A 23,518-nucleotide genomic window follows, 5' to 3' on the forward strand; every position below is an offset into this window, starting at 1 on the left:
GTACAATGTTGTTTCATTCTGCTTCTGTCGTGAGTGCTTTACTGTTTCTCGATGTTGTTTACGCACAAACCTGATGAACCTTTAATTCAAACAAGGACGAACCAAACAGACTCAGTTAGACATGTTGAGTTTAAGTCTTTCCTCCAGCAGTTTGAACCCCTGACCCAGCCTGTTGATATCCACAGAATAAGCTCTGCTGATCAAAGACGTCACTGACATTTGAAGTCAACTCCAATATGACTTACAGCGCCGCAGTGTCGGCCAATCAGGAGCCAGCGCTTTGGTTTTATTGGCTTTCAGATACGTGTGACGTGTTGTGGAAGACTAGTGATTTTGTTGTTGTACATTTATGTTCTTGACAACAAGTCACAGTCTACCTCAGTGAGTCACACACCCTCAGCTCTTCATCTTTGTTGTATGTTGTATGTATTGTTTTTTTTACCTCTGATGTTGTTTCTGAAACTCACATTTTATCATGAGCTCCAATAGATCTTCACTTCCTGGTACATTCCCCTGTATTAATGTAGCACATTTAAAACAAAGTTCACCAGTGTGCTGCACAGAGAGGTCAAATGAGTTAAAACACACAGAACATAAAACACTGTAAAAAATTAAGATGAAATAATAATAATGATTAACATGAGACAGATAAAAAAATAAAAACATACAAAAACACTGTAAAAACAAAATGAATAAAATAATAATAATACACAGGAGATACTTAGAATAAATTAAATATACATCAAAACACTGTAAAAAAAATGTATATTTAGTAATAATAAAACACATAGGACATAAAAGTATTTTTTTTTTAATAATTAAAAAATTTATTAAAAAAACACTGTTAAAAATAAATATTTAGTAATAATGAAACACAGGCAAATGAGTCACTAAATAAAAGATAAATAAAAACACTGTAAAGAGATTAATAATTATAATAAAACACATTAAACACATAAGACACTTTCAAAATAATTCAAGATAAATAAAAACACTGTAAAGAGTTTAATAATTATAATAAAATACATTAAACACATAAGACACTTTCAAAATAATTCAAGATAAATAAAAAAAAACTGTAAAAATTTAATTATTATAGTAAAACACATAAGACATTTAAAATGATTTAAAACACATTCAAACTCTGTGAAAAGGAAGAAAAGAAAATACACTTGCAGTTAATTTGAACAGGCATGCAGCTGTTATAAATCAGTGTGAAATGAACTCAAAGTCATACCTGTGTTTTGTTGATGCATGTCTGAGGAAGTAAAAAAGTAAAAGTGATAAAATAAAATTTCCTCAAGAAAGTGCAAAGTTCAGCCCAGGACTCACTTTCTACTACAGCTCCAATTTTGGTCTCTTGTTGTCCTGCTGTGTGTGTGTGTGTTTGTGTGTGTGTGTGTGTGTGTGTGTGTGTGTGTGTGTGTGTGTGTGTGTGTGTGTGTGTGTGTGTGTGTGAGAGAGAGAGAGAGAGAGAGAGGGAAAATGGGGAGAGGTAAAGGTAAGTTCTTTATATTCTTTGTATTACATACTGTAATGTATCCTGCAAAGAGAATAAACACAGAACAGCACATCTTGATATTCTGGTGCAGAGCTCGTGAACAAAGAGTAATTTTGCACACATGGATGAGACAGAACTAATCGAACAGCATAATAATAAAATAAAAAAAAGAAAACATATATTGTCTTGTCTTCATTTCTTGCATTCGATGGTATACATTTCCACCTGTGTCTGAAATAAAGTGAGAGCCTGCAGCATGTTTGTGTGAGCTGATTAATGTTCTGTGCTCTGCATATTCCACCCTATTGTACATCTCAGCCAGACTCCAACTGTGGCAATCAAATCAATCAGCAGTGCTTATGAACCCATTACAATCTGGCTGAGAGCAGGCAGGCTTTGCATCCTTCCACCGGCCGTGAGGTAATTACTGTGCAGTCGAGCCGGATCCGATGGAAGGAGAGAAAGATGGAGGTCTGACGGAGGGGTAGACAGAGTAATAAAACATGTCCCTAATGACTTGCATGTGACTGTGAATATGCATTACAGCGATCGGGTATAGACTCATTAACACCCTAACAAGCCCCCTCCGACTGTGGAGTACCTCAGAAACCATGCTGACTGTTACATCCCCTTTCTGTATGCCAGAGGTCTCAGCACTGTGAGGTAACGACGGCCCCTGAGGACTGAAGGAAATTTAAGGGCCACTACACCGACAGCCAGAGGAGGCCCACTCCTCTCACCCTGTGCACAATTACAGGCTCAGCGCTCTGCGGTGGGGGGTCACACTGAACCGGTCTGCAGCTTTATAATGACTAATAAGCCTTTCATTGTTTATTGCTTTTTTAAACCCTGATCAAACTTATATGGGCTTTTATTTATTTTATTCTTTTTCTTTTACGTCATTCTGACCATCAAACATTAAATTGATATCCCTCAGTTTGAAGGCAGGTCAGCAGGGACAAAGGGTTGAATAAATACAGGCAGATGGCACTCCACCAACAGCCTGAGGTCCAGGTGAAAAACACATCATTCACTAACACACTAGGGAGGATTTAAGAGCAATCGTTTGGGTAAAATGATGAACAGAATTTCTGATGTAAATATTTTATGTTGAGGTAGCAATAATAAAACATTGAATGTCACAGATATTTGCCTCCTTTTAAATGAAATGAGAAAAACGAAAATAACAGACAAACATGTCAACAAGTCAACAGGTATAGTGAGTAACACTCAATGAACAACAATACAAAATAAAAATAAAGGAAGAACAATAGGATAGGATAGCAGTTGCTGCTGACTTTTGTTAAACTCGAAAGTCTGATCAGAAACTGCAAACAGCACTAGAAGGGGGTCAGGTTTCAAAATGACATGCTACATTTCTGAAAGAGTATTGAATTATATTAGACCAAAACAAAGTTAATCTTGGGCAGTCAAAAAAACTATGAAGAAAGTTTGCTTCTCTGTGATGGCATTTGTCACAGAGTGGGGATACATCTGGAAAACATGTATGTAGCTTTGTTTTAGTGTAATGAAGTCTGTGAACTATCTTAGATTGAATAATGCGGTGTCTAGAGTTGACAGAGTGTTTATGTATGTTCTCTATAGAGCTTTATCCCAGAGAACATTTTCCATCGTTTCATCCCACTCCAGTTTGAACAGAATTTGGACCGGGCACTTTAGCTAACAACACATTCAAGAGCTTTTTAAAAAAAATGTAATTTCTATTTAACTTTCATTTTTAATTTTTAGATTTTAGATTTTTTTTAGCATGTTATCTACATTACTCAGGTCCTACGCTGCTGGACCTGAGTAATGTTTTTCATTCCTTCATGTTTTTAATATGATTGAATGACAATAAAGTGAACCTTGAACCTATAAACAAGTCCTTCTGACCACATTAACTTCTCCTCTGACTGCACTACTAGCAGTACATGGTTTTTATGTGTCCGACATCACAGTTTAACATTTATCTGATAAATATAAAGCACCAGTCAAAAGTTTGGAAACACCTTCTCATTCAAGGGTTTATATTAATTCTAATGATTGGAAACACTGTAGATTAATACTGAAGACATCCAAACTATGAAAGAACATATATGAAATTATTGAATGAAGAAAAAAGTGTTAAACAAAGCAGAATCTGTTTTATATTTTAGATTCTGTAAAGTAGCCCCCTTTTTCCTTCATGACAGCTTTGCACACTCTTGGTATTCTCTCAGTCTGCTTCATGAAGTGGTCTCCTGGAATGGTTTCTAATGAACATGAGCCTTGTCAAGAGTTCATTTGTAGAATGACTTGCCTTCTTAATGTGTTTGAGACCATCAGTTGTGTTGTTCAGAGGTAGGGTTAGTACACAATGGATAGCTCTATTTGACTACTTTGGTAATCCAGATTACGTTAAAACCAGATTATTTCATAGTTTTGATGTCTTCAGTATTAATCTACAATGTTGGAAATAATTATAATAAATAAAAACCATTGAAGGAGAAGGTGTGTCCAGACTTTTGACTGGTATTGTTCCTGAGGATGTGTGGTTTCTTTGGTTTAGGCACAAAAACAACCTGACTGTGTTTATGATAGATCTTATATTGGATTAAATGAAGCTCTCAGATGTGATAAGAGAAACAGCTTTAAATTATAGTTACCTTTATAGCATTGATAGATACATATTAATAAGACAACATGTTCAAGCTTCAGTCCCAGCATACTCTTTGATACCCTGTAATATTATCACAATCCTCCTTTGTTCCCGCTCTAAGAACAGGAGACCAAAAAGGCTTCATCACTAACATAGTCAGTGTTCGGGTGCTAGGGGACACACTGGGAACCCCTTATTGGTCCTTTGTTGTTTCTATAAACTGACTCTCATATACATAGCACAGCTTTTTCAGAATCACCAACAAGAGTTCTTCTGAGAAAGAAAATCCTGAAGGAAAATGTATGCAAGCATAGAATTAGAAAAGCACGAGAGGTGAAGAAACACAAGCTGACTTTGTCGTGCTGTCATCTGAATATATCTCCCTCTATCCCTCTCTCCAACACGGTCTCAGCAGATGTGTGTCTAACATGAGTCTGGTCCTGCTGGAGGTTTCTGCCTGTTAAAGGAAGTTTGTCCTTGCCACTGTAACTTGCTAAATGCTGCAAAGTGCTCTGCTCATGGTGGATTAAGATGAGATCAGACTGAGTCCTGTCTGTAAGATGGGACTGGATCTTACCTGTCTTGATGTTGGGTCTTTGTTGATATCAGAACATAGAGTACGGTCTAGACCTGCTCTGTTTTGTTGGGATTTGGCGCTTTATAAATAAAGATTGATTGACTAACTGACTTATATGATCTAGGTCGTGGCCTGTATCTGATCTGTATGTAAGAGTGATGATATAACTCTGTTGTTTTTCTGCTCTGTATGAATAATTAACATGTTTGTTGATTGAGACATTAACCCATCATTCTACTCTGATCCACTCCAGAGAGAACCAGAGATTTAATGTGGAACACACTACTGGATCCTACATGGCTCTCTTCTGCCCTCTACTGTCCAGAGACTGTTAGACAGAGAGGTACCACACAGTAAAGACTTAATGACTTACTTCATTTAAAGGAATACCTAACTTCAAATGTAGTATGCAGTATGCTGTACTTACTGCATACTGCATTACTAGGTAGCATGCAGGCCATTTCCAAACCAGCCGACAGTTGTGTTGTTCAGAGGTAGGGTTAGAACACAATGGATAGCCCTATTTGACTACTGTTGTAATCCAGATTATGGCAAAACCAGATTATTTCATAGTTTTGATGTCTTCAGTATTAATCTACAATGTTGAAAATAATTCAAAACTTTGGACCCTTAGATAATAGATATGTTGCACAGGTCTAGCTCCGCCTTTAATCATGTGCCCCATCCATCAACCAATCAACCAATCAACCAATCAATCAATCAATCAATCAATCAATCAATCAATCAATCAATCAATCAACCTCTGACCTCCAGAGTCACAGAGGTGGAGAAGGACAACCAAAGTTACTAACCATAGACCTTTCTGGAGTCCCTGAGCTCCCTTGTCTCGTAGGTTCCTCTGAGCTGCCGTAGACGTCCTCCTGCTGTGGACGTTCCAGACTCCAGCTGATACGGACGTGCTGGACTCCAGCGGCAACAGCTACTACTACTCATCTCATCACTATCACCGCTCCCTCTCTCTCTTATTCTCCTCTATCCCTCTTTCCAGACCCAACTGACTAACATGAGTCTGGTTTGCTCGAGGTTCTGCTATAGGGGGTTTGAAAACAGCCTGCCTCTGTCGGTTCATTGTGATGTCTTATGTCAAGTCTTACCATGTCGACTGTGTTCGTGTTTCAGGTGGTTTTGAAGTAAGTTTTTGTTTTGTTTTTGAATTCTGCATCTTGGGTCTCCCTTCCAGTTTTACCAAACGTGACAGCTTACAGCCTCAAATGGATCCTCCTCGGCCTTATTTGACTTCAGGAGAGTGAATCAGACAAAGAAGAAGAAAACAGGAAGAAGCAATAAAAACAGGAGGTCAGCGTTATGCTTATGGATGTATTTTAATAAAAATAATTCTGTCAAAATTAAACAGAATACAATATTTCTTTTTTTAAGATGTTTCCAGTACATAGTTTTTTTCAATTATAGTTTTTCCTTTTTTATTTTGTTTTAAAGGTTTTAAAAGTCATGCTAAGTAGAGGGTAACTCAATTTACATTTTTTTGTAACATTTTTATTTTTTGCTAAAACTCAAAATTCAAATTATGAAATAAAAATCATGACAAAAGTCAACGGTCTGTGATGCCTCAATCAGTTTCTCCAGCCTCCCCATGAGAAGTCCGTGTGGCTTCAGAGTCCACATCCCTCCGCTCGGCTAAAACAACCACTGATCACATCAGGGCCTAAGTCTATGTAGAGTCTGGAGGAACTAGGATGCGCAGGAACAGAGCTGAGATCCAGCCCGGGGTTAAACACAAAGGACAGCTGGGAGACGTGTTCCTTACAGGCAACAGAGGTTGTTCTTTAACAATAAGTGTGTATGTAACAGAAGTCCTTTACAGCTGTAGAAGCAGAGGTTGTGAGTGTGTGCTGTGTGTGCGGTTATTATTACAATAGTTCTTATCATACTGGAAGAGCTTTAGAAAAACAGCTGGGTAACATTTTGACCACATACCCTGTAGTAAACTCCACAGTGCATACACACATCTCCAGGATTACATCAGTCCACATGTCTCTACCACACACTCAAATCTTATAAATGGTAATATACACGTCCAGGTGGATCCACCAGCCATTTCCAGGAGTGACGGTCTGTCACACGCAACATTCAGTCAGTGCTATTTGGTAGAAAACAGGTCCAATGTACAAACTGAAGACTTTCAGATAAAGCTAAGGGGAGGAGATAAACACGTTCTTAATCAATAGGCAGCTACTGATGAACATGGAGATATGATACAGCTGATGTACAATGGTGTGAAAAAACAGGATGGCTGTGTCAGGATGTCAAATTACTGCATGAGGAACCAACAATCTCTACTTCAATAAAAACACATCATTAATAATAAAGGGGGCAACAAACGACTCCGGCCCAGGACTGACATGTTGTCAAATAAAGCCTCAGAGTCACGTCTTCTTCGTTAAAGTGATGTTGTGAATACCGCTGAGGAATAAATCCTGCTCCATGAGCCAGTCTTTAGCAGCTTAGCTTATCGGGCAGGTTAATATTTCACGCCTTGAGCTGAATACGGAGAGTTACGGGCAGGCAGGCAGAGCAGCGTGTAAATGAGCAGCTGCCGTTAAGAAGACAGATTACTACTACAACTAGCTAAACTAGCAGTTTCTGGGCCTACTAAGGGAAGCTGCTACAGCTTGGCTGAAGGGCAAGGGATCAGGAGATATATCTAAAACATAACAACAATGTGACGACAGAATAGTTTTAAAGGGGTGTTACAATTTAGACAAATGTTCTATTTGTCTGTTTCCATAACTTTTAGTATCAAACAGCGTGGGACAACAACGTCACTGCTGTTCAGGGGCTTTAAAGCATTGATCACTATTTTAGTTTGGTTACATCTGATCAGATTTGAAAACTTGACCCCCCTTGGACCAGATCAATGCGGTCACTTGAGCAGCATCAGACCTAAAAGAAATATGCTCCTTTCACATTATTCTTCACACAGAGCAGAACTCGTGGACACATTTGGGTGTTGGGCTGTATAAAGGAATCTGACTCAATGTTATGTGCCTGTTAAAAATAAAGGAGGTGTGGACAGAGCTGTAAGTAAGGGATACTAGTCTTAATCCACCTTTCTACCACACACAGCTCAAAGATGAACTAAACCTCGTCACCATCTGGTCGACAAAAGCTCCTTTAAGTGAGTAACATCATCTCTGATTGAGAGGCACGGGGCAGGGTGTGATTGTGCAGCAAAATAAAAATAATTCCACCAGATCAGTGTTCGGTCCGTCTCTGATCCGTCACAGCACCAGATCTGATAGGTTTCTATTCTAGTCAACGTGTTAACTTCCACTGGATCCTCTCCGTTGCGTTGAAGCTGCGTCTCTGATCCTGCAGGTCGGAGCATAGATTGTATAAAATATGGCCGTAGGTAGGATCCGTGACATCACCCATCTGTTTCTGAAGAGCTGTTTTGAAGCCAATTGTCGTCGGCAGCCATATTGCTGCTGTCGAGTGATTGTGACGTAAAGAGGCGGGCTTTGAGCCTCCTAGCCAACAGCTGCAGTGTTCCCGGCTGTCAATCAAGTCAGCTGTGCCACTCATTGGAAGACTTGTAATCTTAATATCTTAATAATTACCACGTTAGAAAAAAATTCACCCCCCTACAGTGTGTGCCGATCAAGAAATGAGCTATCCAGACTCCACTCGTCTTTTGAACCAGACTGTAAACATGTTTATTTCTGCTGTAAAGAGCGTCTCTTTGAATTGGTGTGTATGTGGTTTCTGGTGTTTCTGCAGACAGACTCAAGTGGACCCTCAATGAACTGCAGTTTTTAGCCAGGCCTGGAGTCAACAGGTCAGAGGTTTTCAGAGGACCAGAAAGACAACATGGATGAGGAGAGGAGGAGGAGGAGAATCCTTGATTCAGTGATTACTGCGGGAAAACCTTGGTCACATGACTCCAGCTGTCTGGAGGTTCTGTGCTACATTCCAAAAACGCAACTGGTGGGTGTTGACGGACGAGAGAGCATGGAGGCGGACCGCAGCGGATCAGAGACGGACCGGACATGGATCTGGTTGAAGTCCTGTGTTCAGGCTGTCAAGAAAACCATCTTCTCCATGCTGGCTGTGAAGCAGCTGTGCCCACACACCCCCACACACATCCACACCCACCCCCCCTCCCACACACACTCACCCACACACCCACACACACACACCACTGATTGGACTGATTAGAGACAGGCTGCAACATCTGTACTGATGTTTTGGTAACTGGCTCCAGATGCTGTCAGGTATGTTTTCTTCAAGGTGTGTCTTGTTCTTTGGCAAAAAGCCATCCACACCTCCACACAGCACTTTACCTCAAACCTACTAACACAATATGGGGCCCACATGATAGTCCTGTGTTAGTCCTGTGCATAGACCAGAATGAGGAAATGTTCCAGCTGTTTTAATGCTAAGCACTCTTCATCCTCACACGTGTATCTGAAGAAATGAACGTGGATGCTTTAGGAGACCTAGGTCGTTAGATGACAGATGAAACTGGGGTTCATCAGATGAGGGTATTATGGTCTGTGGTATGGTGAACAATAACAACGCGAGTGAAACACTGAACTTAGGGGATCAAAACGCACCCGTTACAACAGAAGCAAAAAGAACAGGGGAAGTTTGTTTTTGTCCAGAATGAGCACAACAAAGTGATAAAAACAGAACTATAAAAAAGGCTAGATAAACAGAATAATAATAATTATCTTTAAATAGTGTCACACATTTCTTTATTTGATAATACTAAATTAAAAGGAAGCTTTCTTCTTTCCCGCTCTCCTCTGCTTCTGTTTATACCGCTGGCTCGGTGTGGCAGACGGCCTAACACACCACTCACACGCTCGCTGTTTCCTCTGTCAGCATCATGACAACTACCTGCTGGACAAGCGTTCCCCCAGTGCTACTGAACATGAACCTGTGGAGAGAGAGGGATGGGTCATGTCTTCTTTCATGTTCTTTTATAGCATCCACTTTGTTGGTGTTATGAATTTGGTGAAAGTAAAGCCTGGTTCGTACTTCTGCGTCGACCCTATGCAGCAGTGGTCGTGAGCTCCCTTTTATCAGGCTGCCCTAATAAGTCTCTAAAGACTCTTCAGCTGCAGCTGGAGTACTGACTAGAACGAGGAAGAGTGAGCACATTTCTCCCGTGTTAGCTTCTCTACACTGACTCCCCATAAAATCCTTCTTCTGACTTACAAAGCTCTTAATGATCAGACACCTTTGTATCTTAAAGAGCTCATAGTGCCCTATTACCCCTCTAGAACACTACGCTCCCAACATGCAGGCCTGCTGGTCCTACCTAAAGTCCCTAAAAGCAGAATGGGAGGTAGAACATTCAGTTATCAGGACCCTCTCCTTTGGAATCATCTACCAGTCAGGGTCCGGGAGGCAGACACCCTCTCTACTTTTAAGAGTAGGCTTCAAACTTTCCTTTTTGATAAAGCTTATAGTTAGAGCTGGATCAGGCTTGGACCAGCTCTTAGTCATGCTGCTATAGGCCTAGACTGACATACTGGGATCCTGTCTTTCCCTTTCTCTCCCCTCTCTGCCTGTCTCTTACTCTAACTCTCCCTGTCCCATTAAAGTTACTAACCATAGACCTTTCTGGAGTCCCTGAGCTCCCTTGTCTCGTAGGTTCCTCTGAGCTGCCGTAGACGTCCTCCTGCTGTGGACGTTCCAGAATCCAGCTGATACGGACGTGCTGGACTCCAGCAGCAACAGCTACTGCTACTCGTCTCATCACTATCAGCGCTCCCTCTCTCTCTTATTCTCCTCTATCCCTCTTTCCAGACCCAACTCGGTCGAGGCAGATGTCTGTCTAACATGAGTCTGGTTCTGCTCGAGGTTTCTGCCTGTTAAAGGAAGTTTGTCCTCTCTGCTGTAACTAGCTAAATACTGTGAGGTGCAATGCTCATGGTGGATTAAGGTGGGGTCAGACTGAGTCTTATCCTGTCTTGGTGTTGGGTCTCTGTTCATAATTTGACATAGAGTGGTCTAGACCTGCTCTGTTTGTAAAAGAGTCTTGAGATAACGTTTGTTGTGATTTGGCGCTATACAAATAAAGATTGATTGATTGATTGGTTGATTGATTGGTTGATTGGTTGATTGATTGATTGGTTGGTTGATTGATTGATTGATTGATTGATTGATTGATTGATTATTAGATATACTTCTGCGTCAATGTGTCTGTGTGTCTGTGTGTGGACTTATCACGGGGCTTGTGGTTCGTGTGGTTTTGTTTCATAGTTTTGGGAGGAGGTGTGCGTCAGGCTACGTTTGTAGACTACTGTGTCAAAAAAGAGCTATGCAGAAGAATAAACCAGGCTTTTTTCTTTCCCCATTTGACTCGTGTACAGTATGATCAAGGTTTATTGTAAAGTTTAAAATTCTGCAACACTTAGACTCAAACCAAAATTTGAAACACAAATTAACTTTCTCAATAAGCTATTTCAGATAACCAAGCTGGCCGCACATAACTGATTCTTTTGTTTCACCATCTAAACATTGTCTGCAGATCTCATGCTGTGATTTTACGGCAAAATTAAAGACTTGAGTGACAAACACTGTTTCTGAATCCAGCACTTCATCCTTATCTAACATGAGTTACTCACCTGGACCTGGGCTAGTGCAAAAAGTTGTCTATTCTGGCGAAAGAGCAAGAACCAGACCGGACTCGGGCCATGAGCTGAACACACTCTGTGGCCTGGCCGAGTGCTAACATCAGTGGAGGCTGCTTGGGCAGATTTTGAGACTCTGGGGGGGAAAGAAGAAGTTGTTTTTTTATTTATTTTTTTACCAGGAGCTCGGCCTCGAGGTCTCCTTTTATTTGCCAGGTATAATGTAACAGATAAAATATACAATGTTAAATTCTAACAACATTGATTACTCTTGATTACTGAACAATATATTTACTCAGTGTTATCAGGATATTAATTCATTTCATTATATATCATGCATCATATCATATTATCTAGCAATCAATGTGACATGTAGCCAGACTGATGGTCCTATCATATCCATGTCTAGCACAGTTAAAGCTGAACTCTGGTCCCAGCATCCTCTGAAAAACACTGCATGTATGGTATGTACAGTTGCAAGAAAAAGTACGTGAACCCCGAGGCTAATGACTTTGGTAAGAGCTCATCTGAGTCTGCAGTCTGCCTATCTGGTGTCTGATCAATAAGAGGAGATTGGTGGTGTTGGTTAAAGCTGGCCTGCGCTATAAAAAACACAGACCAGTTTTGAGTTTACTATTTTCAAGAAGCCTGATGCCTCACACAAAAGAGCTCTCAGAAGACCTACCATTAAGACGTGTTGACTTGCATGAAGCTGGAAAGGGTTACATGAGTATTTCTAAAAGCCTTGATGTTCATCGTCCACAGTTAGATAAATGATCTATAAATAGAGACAGTTCAGCTCTGTTACTACTCTCCCTAGGAGTGACCATCCTGTAAAGATGACTGCAAGAGCAGAATGCTCAGTGAGGTGAAGAAGAATCCTAGAGTGTCAGATAAAGACTGACACAAATCTCTGGCGCATGCTAACATCTCTGTTGATGAATCTATGATACGTTAAACACTGAACAAGAATGGAGTCCATGGGAGGACACCACGGAGGAAGACACTGCTGTCCAAAAACATTACTGCTGCACCTGGATGTTCCACAGCACTACTGGATAATATTCTGTGGACAGATGAAACCAAAGTTGAGTTGTTTGGAAGGAACACACAACAGTTTGTGTGGAGAAATAAAGGCACAGCACACCAACATCAAAACCCCATCCCAACTGTGAAGTACGGTGGAGGGGGCTTCATGGTTTGGGGCTGCTTTGCTTCCTCAGGGCCTGGACAGATCGCTATCATCAACGGAAAAATGAATTCCCAAGTTTATCAGGATATTTTGCAGGAGAACTTCAGGAGGCCATCGATCCATCATGTCAAAAACCTGATCTCTATATTAGGGGGGAAGCTTGGTTTCTATTACAGAAACAAGTCATGTTTCTCCCTTAGAGCTCGGAAGCTCCTGATGTCAGCTACTTTCTTGCCTGTACTTGATTATGGCGATGTTGTGTATATGTGTGCTTCATCCAGCTGCCTGCAGACCTTGGTTCCGGACTACCACTGTGCTCTGAGGTTTATCACTGGTTGTAGCCGCCTCACCCACCACTGCGAACTGTATGCTAAAGCTGGCATGCCTTCCTTAAATGTAAGGAGGTATACACACTGGATGACTCTGGTTTATGAGGCTCTTCTTGGCTTGGCTCCTACTTATTTATGCACTTTTCTTTGGAGAACTGGAAGCCGTTCTGCCCTAGAATCAAATGACATTTTGTATCTTTCTACTCCTCGTGTTCGAACTGAAACAGAAAAAAAAGCACTCAGTTTCTCTGCCCCCTCTGCTTGGAATGCCCTCCATACTGAACTGAAACTGTCAGCATTTGTTTCAATGGAAGCTTTCCTCTCTATCTTAAGAAAACAACAATGTGTGTTCTTAAATTGTTACTGTAAAATAACTTCTGCACTTTATTTTGTCAAATTGCTTGTATTTTATATTCTAATGTTTGTTGTTGTTGTTATCTGTCTGTTTTGTTTACTATGACATATGTTGCTGCCTCTCTTGGCCAGGTCACCCTTGTGAAAGAGGTCTCGATCTCAATGGGTCTTCTATCTGGTTAAATAAAGGTTAAATAAATAGAAATAAAAATCAACTGATGCTCAACAGAAGATGGGGGATGCAACAGGACAACGACCCAAAGCACAGAAGTAAAAACCAACATCAGAATGTCTTCAACAGATGGAAACACACCTTCTGGAGCAGCTCTGTCAGAGTCCTGACCTCAACCTGATTGAGAAGCTGTGACATGACATCACAAGAGAGAGATTCACACCAGACATCTCAAGAACATTTCTGAATTGAAACAGTTCTGTAAAGAGTAATGGTCCAAAATTTCTCCTGAGTGTTGTGCAGGTCTGATCTGATCTACTGGAAACGTTTGGTTGAGGTTTTTGCTGCCAAAGAAGGGTCTACCAGTTATTAAACCCAAGGGGTCCCATACCTTTTCTACCCTGCACTGTGAATGTTTACATGGTGTGGTCAATAAAAACATGAACACATATCATTTTTTTGTGGTCTTAGTTTAAGCAGACTGTGTTTGTCTATTGTTGTGACTTAGATGAAGATCAAAACACATTTTCATGGCCAATTTATGCAGAAATCAGGTAACTCCAAAGGGTTCACATACTTTGTCTTGCAACTGTATCTCTCTCTCTGGTTGCTGCACTGTTGCAGTGTTACCATAAAAAGCTGCAGCTGACTTTGAAAACGTGCTCTTTACCCAGTATGGCACTGTTGAGTGCGGAGCAGAGTGATTCTCTCTGTGTAGGGTCTAGCTGCTGGCCCACGGGGCAGTTCCAGGGGTCTGAGTAAGCGAGTAGGCTGAATGCATCCTGCAGAGAGACACAGATAAACAGAGGAGATCACAACACTGTACTGCAAACATTCAGCAGCTTTAACGGGGAGTTTGATGTGCCAGTCTGCCTTCTCTGTATGAATTCATACTCCTTTGAATGAAGCAGTGATCAGATAATGACTTTACATTATAATAAAGCAACACACAGTGAATATGAGACAGGTCTTTCACAGGGAGTTGATCTCGTTTGAAAACATGTCTTGCTTTTTTTGCGTACATCATCGCTAAAGTTGAGCCAGGAAACTTAAATACTTAAATAATCACAATGAGTTATAAGAGCTCTCTAATGTGGACAAAAGCATGACACTGATGGGATAACAATGCTGCTCTGTGTCTGCAGGATGTGTGTGGAGGTATTCCATGATCAAGATGAAGTCAATCAGGAGTTTGTTTTTCTGGTGGTATGGAGTTTTCCTGACCCCTGGTGGTTAAAAGGATGTACTACAACATCATTAGAAAAACTGGAAGTAGTGTAATTTTATCCATCCAACACTTTCCAGCTCCTCCTGGGGAATCCCGAGGCGATCCCAGACAAGGTTGGATATATAATCCCTCCACCGAGTTCTGGGTCTACCCCGGGACCTTCTCCCAGTTGGACGTGCCAGGAACACCTCTAAAGGGAGGCGTCTGGGAGGCCTGAACCACCTCAGCTGACTCCTTTCAACGCGAAGGAGCAGCGGCTCTACTCCGAGCTCCCTCTGGATGTCTGGGCTCCTGACCCTCTCTTTAAGTCTGAGCCCAGACACAAAGATTCTTTATTTCTTATTATAGAACATCCTGAGTAAAACATCCTTTAAATTCCTGCAGCATGCTACCAGGGTTTGGTGAACTGGTGCCAACAAAGAGAAATCTCCACTCAGTTTCAGAGATCACCTTAGCGTGATGAATAGCACATGTTTGCTGGGATTGAGAGTGTGTGCACACACACCTGTAACATCTTCTTGTGTGTGGCGTTCTTGCCGTACTCGCGGCACAGCTGCTCACTGAGCGCCTGCAGCTCCCGTCCGAACTGGATCATCCTCTCCGTGGCCGCCTGGTTCCCTCCACAGAGCTGTCTACCATTACTCCAGCCCTCCTCTGCTCTCACAGAAACACAGAAACACACACACACACACAGTTAGATTATTCTGAGAGCTGAGTGTGAGGAATATGACAAGAGGCAGAAAGTATTAATATATCAAAGTAAGGGTGGAATTTGGGAAATAGAGAAAGAAGGAGCAAGAAAAAGTAAGTTAAGATCTCAATATGTACAGTATCTCACAAAAATGGGTACACCCCTCACATTTCTGCACATATTTATTCATATCTTTTCATGGGACAACACTGAAGAAATAACACTTTGATACAATGTAAAGTAGTCAGTGTACAGCTTGTATAACAGTGTAAATTTACTGTTCCCTCAAAATAACTCAACACACAGCCATTAATGTCTAAACCACCGGCAAAAAAGTTAGTACACCCCTAATTGAAAATGTCCAAATTGGGCCCAAAGTGTCAATATTTTGTGTGGCCACCATTATTTTCCAACACTGCCTTAACCCTCTTGGGCATGGAGTTCACCAGAGCTTCACAGGTTGCCAATGTAACCCTCTTCCACTCCTCCATGACGACATCACGGAGCTGGTGGATGTTAGAGACCTTGCGCTCCTCAACCTTCCGTCTGAGGATGCCCCACAGATGCTCAATAGGGTTTAAGTCTGAAGACATGCTTGGCCACTCCATCACCTTCACCCTCAGCTTCTTTAGCTAGGCAGGGGCCGTCTTGGAGGTGTGTTTGGGGTTGTTATCATGTTGGAATACTGCCCTGCGGCCCAGTTTTTGAAGGGAGGGGATCATGCTCTGCTTCAGTATGTCACAGTACATGTTGGCATTCATGGTTCCCTCAATGAACTGTAGCTCCCCAGTGCCGACAGCACTCATGCAGCCCCAGACCATGACACTCCCACCACCATGCTTGACTGTAGGCAAGACACACCTGTCTTTGTACTCCTCACCTGGTTGCCGCCACACATGCTTAACACCATCTGAACCAAGTAAGTTTATCTTGGTCTCATCAGACCACAAGACATGGTTCCAGTAATCCATGTCCTTAGTCTGCTGTATTTAGCAGATTGTTTGCAGACTTTCTTGTGCATCATCTTTAGAAGAAATGTGAGGGGTGTACTCAATTTTGTGAGATACTGTGTGTATGTGTGTGTGTGTGTGTGTGTGTGTGTGTGTGTGTGTGTGTGTGTGTGTGTGTGTGTGTGAAAGAGAGAGCACCTGTGACCCCGTTGCCGATGCTGTTGTCATCCGGCTGAAGGATTTCTTCATGTTTGTAAGTGCCATTCATGATCCGGGTTGAGGAGCCCTCAACAACCCCGTTTGTGTAGTGCTCTGCTTCAATTTCCATGTCGCTGTCACTAAACACACACACACACACACACACACACACACACACACACACGCACACACACACACAGGATGACACAAAGAGGTGTTAACCACAGTTTGAAAGCCCAGATTTGATTGACAGTGGCAGACAACCCTGATAAATACTACGACTGTCACCACATTCTGATCCACCTCTGACTCAACCTCGCCTCCTATCAATGGATCCCTGCCCATCTCAGGAGTGAACACAGCACAGACCAGTTCTCAGAGCAAATACCTTAAATCCTGTGTGACATAACTTCAAGTCTGGAGTCATGACAGACGATGGGAATAACATTCACTTACACAAATTAGATAGACATAATGGAAACGGTGCAGAGATCAAAAATGGAGCAGACGGAGCAGAGGGACTTTGGGGTAAAAAGGAAGAAGCAGTGATGATGGTTATGGTGTAAATGATACCATAGAATTATGGTTAGCACTATTGATATCATTACCATTATTATTATTATCATCATGATTAGAATTATTTAGTATTTAGTTATAGTATTCATATTTATTTATTATTTTTAATATATTGGAACTAATTACTATTATTATTATTATTATTATTATTATTATTATTATTATTATTACTCTTATTACTATTATGGTTATTATTATTATTACTCTTATTATTACTATTATTGTTATTATTATTATTATTACTATTATTGTTATTGTTATTATTATTATTATTACTCTTATTCTTACTATTATTGTTATTGTTATTATTATTATTATTATTATTATTATTAGTACAGGGTTCCCACTCTTTTCCAGAGATCATTTTCCAGGACATTTTCAGTGATGATTAAGCTGGTAAAACTGTCTAAATTGAGTTCCTAATTTAGTTCCTAAATAGTCTAATATGTTCCTCTCAGTGGAAGTCTACATTGAAAGATGTGCAGTCTATGGCTATCTATGAAATCATCTCTTACATGCTTAAAAATTATGGCAAATTAATTATAGAACAATTCAACCACAGATGTACAGCACTTCACTTTATTAGTGCAACCAAGTAACAATGATGGGCAGCTCTCATCTCAGCTTTCTCTTTTCTCAAAAAATATTAAATGAGCTAAGTAAAAAACAAAAGAGCCAGCAAAGGACTCTGGAAGCTGCCTTACTGAAATAAATAAATACTAATAATGATCAGAGGATCAGAGCATAAATTGACCTAAATAGAACTGAATGACAAAAATGGCCACAAATGTTGAATGGGGATGTGTTTTTTTTAACCTTGTCAGGTCGCACGCAGTCATGTTGGAATCATTTTCCAGGACAATCTGTGATTTTCCAGGACATTTTACTTTTTCTCCCATTTTCCAGGTGTTTTCCAGTATTGGAAAACAGGTCAACTGTTTTCCAGGTTTTCCAGGACGCATGGGAACACTGTAGTATTTATCTATCTTTTTTTTAATATATATTATTATTAATTGATTAATCTGTTATTATTTAATATTTGGTCTCTCTCTTAATTATTAATTTAATCTGAAATGTTCACTTGTAGGCTTGTCTTTCACTTTGTACAGTATTGTCATGTCTCTCACCCGTCTTGTATCGTTATGCAAAAAAAAAAAAAATGGAACAGACACAGGATGGCTCCTGTTCTGACACATTACATCAACCTGACCTCCTCTTACAAGCTCCACAGTAGCATTGTCCGTACCTGGTTTCCTGGGTGCTGTTGGCACTGTGAGGCTGGCTCTTTGTGGAGTCAGAGGAGTTGGACTCAGAGTAGTTGACGGAGGAAGGGGAGGAGGAGGTCGAGGATGAGTTGGAGGAGGACACGCTGGGGTATTTGACGCTGCTGCTGCCGCCGCCGGTGCCGCTGTGGCTCTTTGATTTGTTGGAGGGGGTCACCCCATTACTGCAGGTGGGGCTGTCTGCCCCTGGGTCAGGGTTCGAGGGTGAGAAGGAAACATGTTAAATCATTCTTTTAGGCTTTTTTTTTATCTCACTTAATATTTTGTGGAATAGTAAAAACACTGATGACAGATGAGCATCTGTACCTCCTGTGTGCAGGTGTGTGATGCTGGTGCCATGGCGGGGGCTGAGGCTGGGTGAGCCAGGATAGCTATCTTGGGACTTGGGTGAGCGGATGGTCAAGCAGCAGACCTCACTGTCTGTCCCATTCACCATCTCCACAAACTGACGACACCTAAAGAGCAAAGCGCACACACACAAGGTGGAGATGAAGAGGAGCAGACCAGAACATCACTCCAGGAGTGAGAGTACGGAGGGATGGCATCCTGACTCAGATCTGAAAAAACAATTTAATATTTGTGTCGGTGTGACTAAGTAAGTTAGTAAGTAAGAAAGTAAGTAAGCTTTATTTAGTATTGCACCTTTCACAGAGCATGGTCACAAAGTGCTTCACTGAGTATCAATATCAACAAGACAAATACAATGTGCAATAATCAAGACGATAGTGCATCATACAAAATCACAACAAATAACACGAGATGGTCAAAAACCATGACACACAAATGTGTCTTTAGCTGCTTTTTAAAAGTCTCTGTGGAATCAGCACAGCACACTTGGGGCGGAAGACTGTTCCAGAGAGATGGAGCCACATGCTCAAAGGCACGTTCACCTTTAGTTTTTAGCCTCATACGAGGCACAGCAAGCAGACCTTGGTCTGAGGATCTGAGGGGTCTACAGGGGATGTAAGGGATGAGCAGGTCGGAGATATAAGAGGGTGCTTGATGATGGATTGATTTGCATGTTAATATGAGGATCTTAAACTGTATTCTGGATTTGATTGGCAGTCAATGTAAGGAGAATAGGATGGGGTAATGTGAGTTGTTTTGCTGGACCTGGTCAACAGTCTTTCACTAGCGTTTTGGATTAACTGTAGTCGGTGAAGAGAGGATTTATTGAGGCTGGTGAAAAGAGAGAATTGCAATAGTCGAGCCGTGAGGAGATAAAAGCATGAATCAGCTTCTCTAACTCTGTGTGTGAGATATTTATATTTAGCGATGTTTCTTAGGTGGAAGAAGCATGAATGGGTTAAAGATTTAATGTGTTGGTCAAAAAGCAATCCATGATTAAAAGTTACACTGAGATTTCTGAGAGACTTTTTCACAGATGTAGAAAAATAACCCAAATTATAAGTAACCCTGGTGTGTGAACCTTTGATTTATATTGTGTACTTTCACCAAAGTTCAAACCAAAGACTTTTCATCCAATAGAAAGGCAGGACACATGTCTCAGAGGAGTGATTCTCTGTCATTGTTTTTATCTTTGGCTGTGCTGCAGGGTATCCAAAATCTCATGAATATCCATGGCTGTCTTACATGTTTGTGATCACTCCACACTCCTGTGCGCAGCTCTGTCACCTCGTTATGGACGATGGGAGCTTTTGAGTGGTGAGGTGTGCTTTGAGACTGTAGATCTGTTGTTTTTGAGCACTGAACCCTTCAAGGAGACACCACAAACCAACTTCCTCCAGGTAGTTTCAATGATGGCAGTTCAGTGGTATGTCCTTGTCAACGATACAGATCACTAAAGAATCACAAATGAATTGAATATGGCTCCCGCCGATGATTGGCTTCAAAACAGTGCTCAGGAACAGATGGGTGACGCCAGGGAATAACTATAAAAAGGAGCCAGACTTTTGAACAACTCTTTAAAAGAAACAGATCCACAAGATCCGGCTCCCTTCAAAGAGACTTAAATCCCTTCTCTATCCGCAGTAAAACAACAAAAATACAGATGATTCATACACACTTACAAAATGAATTTGCATAATTCATAAACAAAATAAACTTTAACTTAAATTTTAAATCAATTTGTTGTATTTAGTGTCAAAATGACATTTTTAGTTCTGTTTAGAGTAAAAAAGGAAGAACTGAAGTCGCTTGGAGGATCGGGCAGCACATGTTTCTCATCAGCTCCACGTCCACCGCAGTGTGAGCACAGGGCAAACAAATGTTGCTTAGCTTAAAGAATTAAGTGTTGCAACAGCATCCTGGAGCCCCATTTCATCATAATCCTTTACATCAGGTCTACTTACTTCAACATGAATAGTAGGTTGGGGTTGTGTTCTAACAGGCCGGGATAGAGTTGCTGAGTAGCTTCTATGGCTTCACCCACCCGCCCTGCCAACACCAGCTTCTGTATTCCTGTTAAAGAAAGAGTCAGAGTCATTCACAGAGCATTGATGAGAGAGCTTCACAGCAGACACACACTGATAATCATAGAGGTCAGTGGGGACAGAACACACTCATGGGATCTGATCTTCACATCTTTTCTCTTAGCACTGATTGGAAACTTGCTTATAAGATTACAAAATAATATCTAATAGAGAAAGGTAATATCCAGAGTATTATATAGGGAAACAGGCCATTACTCCCTATCAAGCTCAACAGAGAACTTCAACAGCAACGTATGGACAGAAGAAGAGTTTATTCTAGGACACAAAGGCTGACCTTCTGATTATTAATGATACATAGTGGCTATTCAACCCTTAACAGCTGCACTGTAACTGGAAATTAATACAGTATCATGCTAACATCACAAAGAGTGATGTGAGTCAAATGATCTAGGTTGCATAATTGTAAAACTGTGGCTTCCTTTGCAGGAGCAGAAGAGGATGAAACAGCTTCCCAGAGCTGACACAGCAGCAGCTCACTGCTCTTGAGCTACTTTAGCTAACGTTGCTAACAGAAAGAAAGCTGATTCAAAGCTGTGGTGTGGCTCAAAGAAGGCCCTGTAGTTTGTTTCCCATTCACAGAGCATGGCTGTGTGCACACAGGGAATCACAGCAAGCAGAGATATTTTAGTACTAGTTAGGGCTGGGCGATAATTTGATAAGGATAATTATCGTGAATTAGTTTTCTTCAATATAAATAAAACAAATGTTAAACGCTAGTTGCCACCCAACATTAGAAAGAAGAAGAAGACGGCATTGAACTGCCAATCATGTCGGAAGAGGAAGGCGGGACTTAAATACGTTTGGAGCGAAATGTTAAAGGCTGATTTATACTTCTGCATCGAATCGATGGTGTATCCTACACCGGAGGTCCGCGTAGCTCCTTTTGTAATATCGCCCAGCTCTAGCACTATTTGAGTATATTTGCAGGATTTGACATTAAAAGGACTTTTATATGACTTGGTACTGTGGAGTGTAACTGCAGCAAGTCACATTCAGTTCAGCTAAACACTAATATGTGGTTGGCTTGTTCCCTCACTCTGCCTGTTCTTTATAGATGTCTGGTCCTCTTGTATCATGGTCTCTGTGGCTCTGGCGAAGGCTGTTGCAGTGGCACAGTACCCATGATGCACCAGATAGCTGGACACCATACTGGAGAAAAAACATGAAAGCATTGTTTGATGGTTGAATCACTTAAATGATAGATTAAGTGATGCCTTATATTCACACTCTGAACTGATATCACTGGAGTACATGAGTCTATGGTAGTCTGTGCTTCTCCTAAAGCGTTTTTCAATGCCTGTGATACTTCTGTAGGTTTTATCATGTGCTTCCATACATGAGGAAACATGGATTAGTCTTAGGAGTGGGCTGAGATATGTGAAAAAGTCCTGTATCAGTTTATTAAAAGACGGTGTTTAACAAACAGTAACATCAGGCCTACAGCCATGATGGCTTTTTGTATCAACACCTGTGTTTTTGCTCCTCCGCTCCACCTGACATCTCCCTGATATAAAAAGGACAGTAGGTAGATTGGTGTTCATGTGTTCTCAGAGTTAAAGGGGTGCATCTTACTTCTGCAGGATGGCCTGCCACTCCCCAAGCCTCTCTCCTATGGGGAAGCGGGCGATCATGCTGTGGATCTTTGCCCTCCATTCGCTCATGTAGTCCTCGATGTCAAAGACAAACGGCTGCTGGCCAAAGTTAGCATCCACGATCTCACCTGGAGTTTGAAGCCCTACTGTCGGGTACAAATTGGGCTAAAAGACATTGATGCAGAGAGTAAACATAAGGACTTGTGTTAGTTTCTGTGGTTTTGAGTCATACAAATCACAGACTTGAACATTTCTAAGTTGTGTCTCAGTTGAAGGTTCCTGGTGGCATACTGTAGGTCTACAACTTAGCTTATTACCCGACTCTCTTACTGATCTTCTGGCTGTGTAAGATGCTTGATTCTGATTGGTCAAAATCCCTTGACAACTGTTATTAACTTTCACTAACATGATCACACGTCATGTCAAATCAATCCACAGAAAAGAGTTCAGACACATTTAGCTTCTGCTTGTTGACACCATAGACCGTAAGGTGAGGTAAAACCGTTAGCTTCAGTTAGCATCAAAACAATGTGGCTGAAACGTTAGCTTCCTTTAGCATCGAACAAGGTGGCTAAATGTTAGCTTCGATTAACATCAAAACAATGTGGCTAAAACGTTAGCTTCCGCTAGCATCAAACAATGTGGCTAAATGTTGGCTTCAATTAACATCAAAACAATGTGGCTAAACGTTAGCTTCGATTAAAATCAAAACAATGTGGCTTAAACGTTAGCTTCCTTTAGCATCAAACAATGTGGCTAAACATTAGCTTCCGTTAGCATCAAACAATGTGGCTAAACGTGAGCTTCGATTAACATCAAAACAATGTGGCTATAAACGTTAGCTTCCTTTAGCATCAAATAATGTGGCAAAAACGTTAACCTCCGTTAGCATCAAAAAAATTTGGCTAAAACGTTAGCTTCCTTTAGCATCAAACAATGTGGCTAATATGCTATTTTGATTAGCATCAATGTGGCTAAAATGCTAGTTTCGATTAGCATCAAAACAATGTGGCTAAAACGTAAGCCTCCGTTAGCATCAAAACAATGTGGCTGAAATGCTAGCTTCTATTAGCATTAATAAAATAATCTTTAATCAATGTTTTTTAACAACATGTTTGTATTTTAAGTTAGTAGCCGGGTAATAGCCTCCGTTTCGTGTCG

General features: G+C 41.0%; 1 protein-coding gene across 1 annotated transcript in view; it reads right to left on the reverse strand.

Annotated features, from left to right (window-relative positions):
• Positions 1-9,112: 9,112 nt before the first annotated feature.
• Positions 9,113-23,518, reverse strand: part of ranbp10 (RAN binding protein 10) — a 47,593-nt gene continuing 33,187 nt past the window's right edge. The window contains exons 6-15 of the mRNA XM_034685788.1: positions 22,338-22,522; positions 21,802-21,914; positions 20,625-20,733; positions 18,619-18,767; positions 18,276-18,498; positions 16,454-16,593; positions 15,120-15,268; positions 14,057-14,168; positions 11,334-11,475; positions 9,113-9,637 (exon numbers count right to left, since the gene is read on the reverse strand). Coding sequence (XP_034541679.1) covers positions 11,345-11,475; positions 14,057-14,168; positions 15,120-15,268; positions 16,454-16,593; positions 18,276-18,498; positions 18,619-18,767; positions 20,625-20,733; positions 21,802-21,914; positions 22,338-22,522 — 1,311 coding nt within the window. The 3' untranslated portion in view covers positions 9,113-9,637; positions 11,334-11,344. The remainder of the gene's footprint in view (positions 9,638-11,333; positions 11,476-14,056; positions 14,169-15,119; positions 15,269-16,453; positions 16,594-18,275; positions 18,499-18,618; positions 18,768-20,624; positions 20,734-21,801; positions 21,915-22,337; positions 22,523-23,518) is intronic.

This window comes from Notolabrus celidotus, chromosome 6 (genome assembly GCF_009762535.1).
Source record: "Notolabrus celidotus isolate fNotCel1 chromosome 6, fNotCel1.pri, whole genome shotgun sequence".
Taxonomy (NCBI): Eukaryota; Metazoa; Chordata; class Actinopteri; order Labriformes; family Labridae; genus Notolabrus; species Notolabrus celidotus.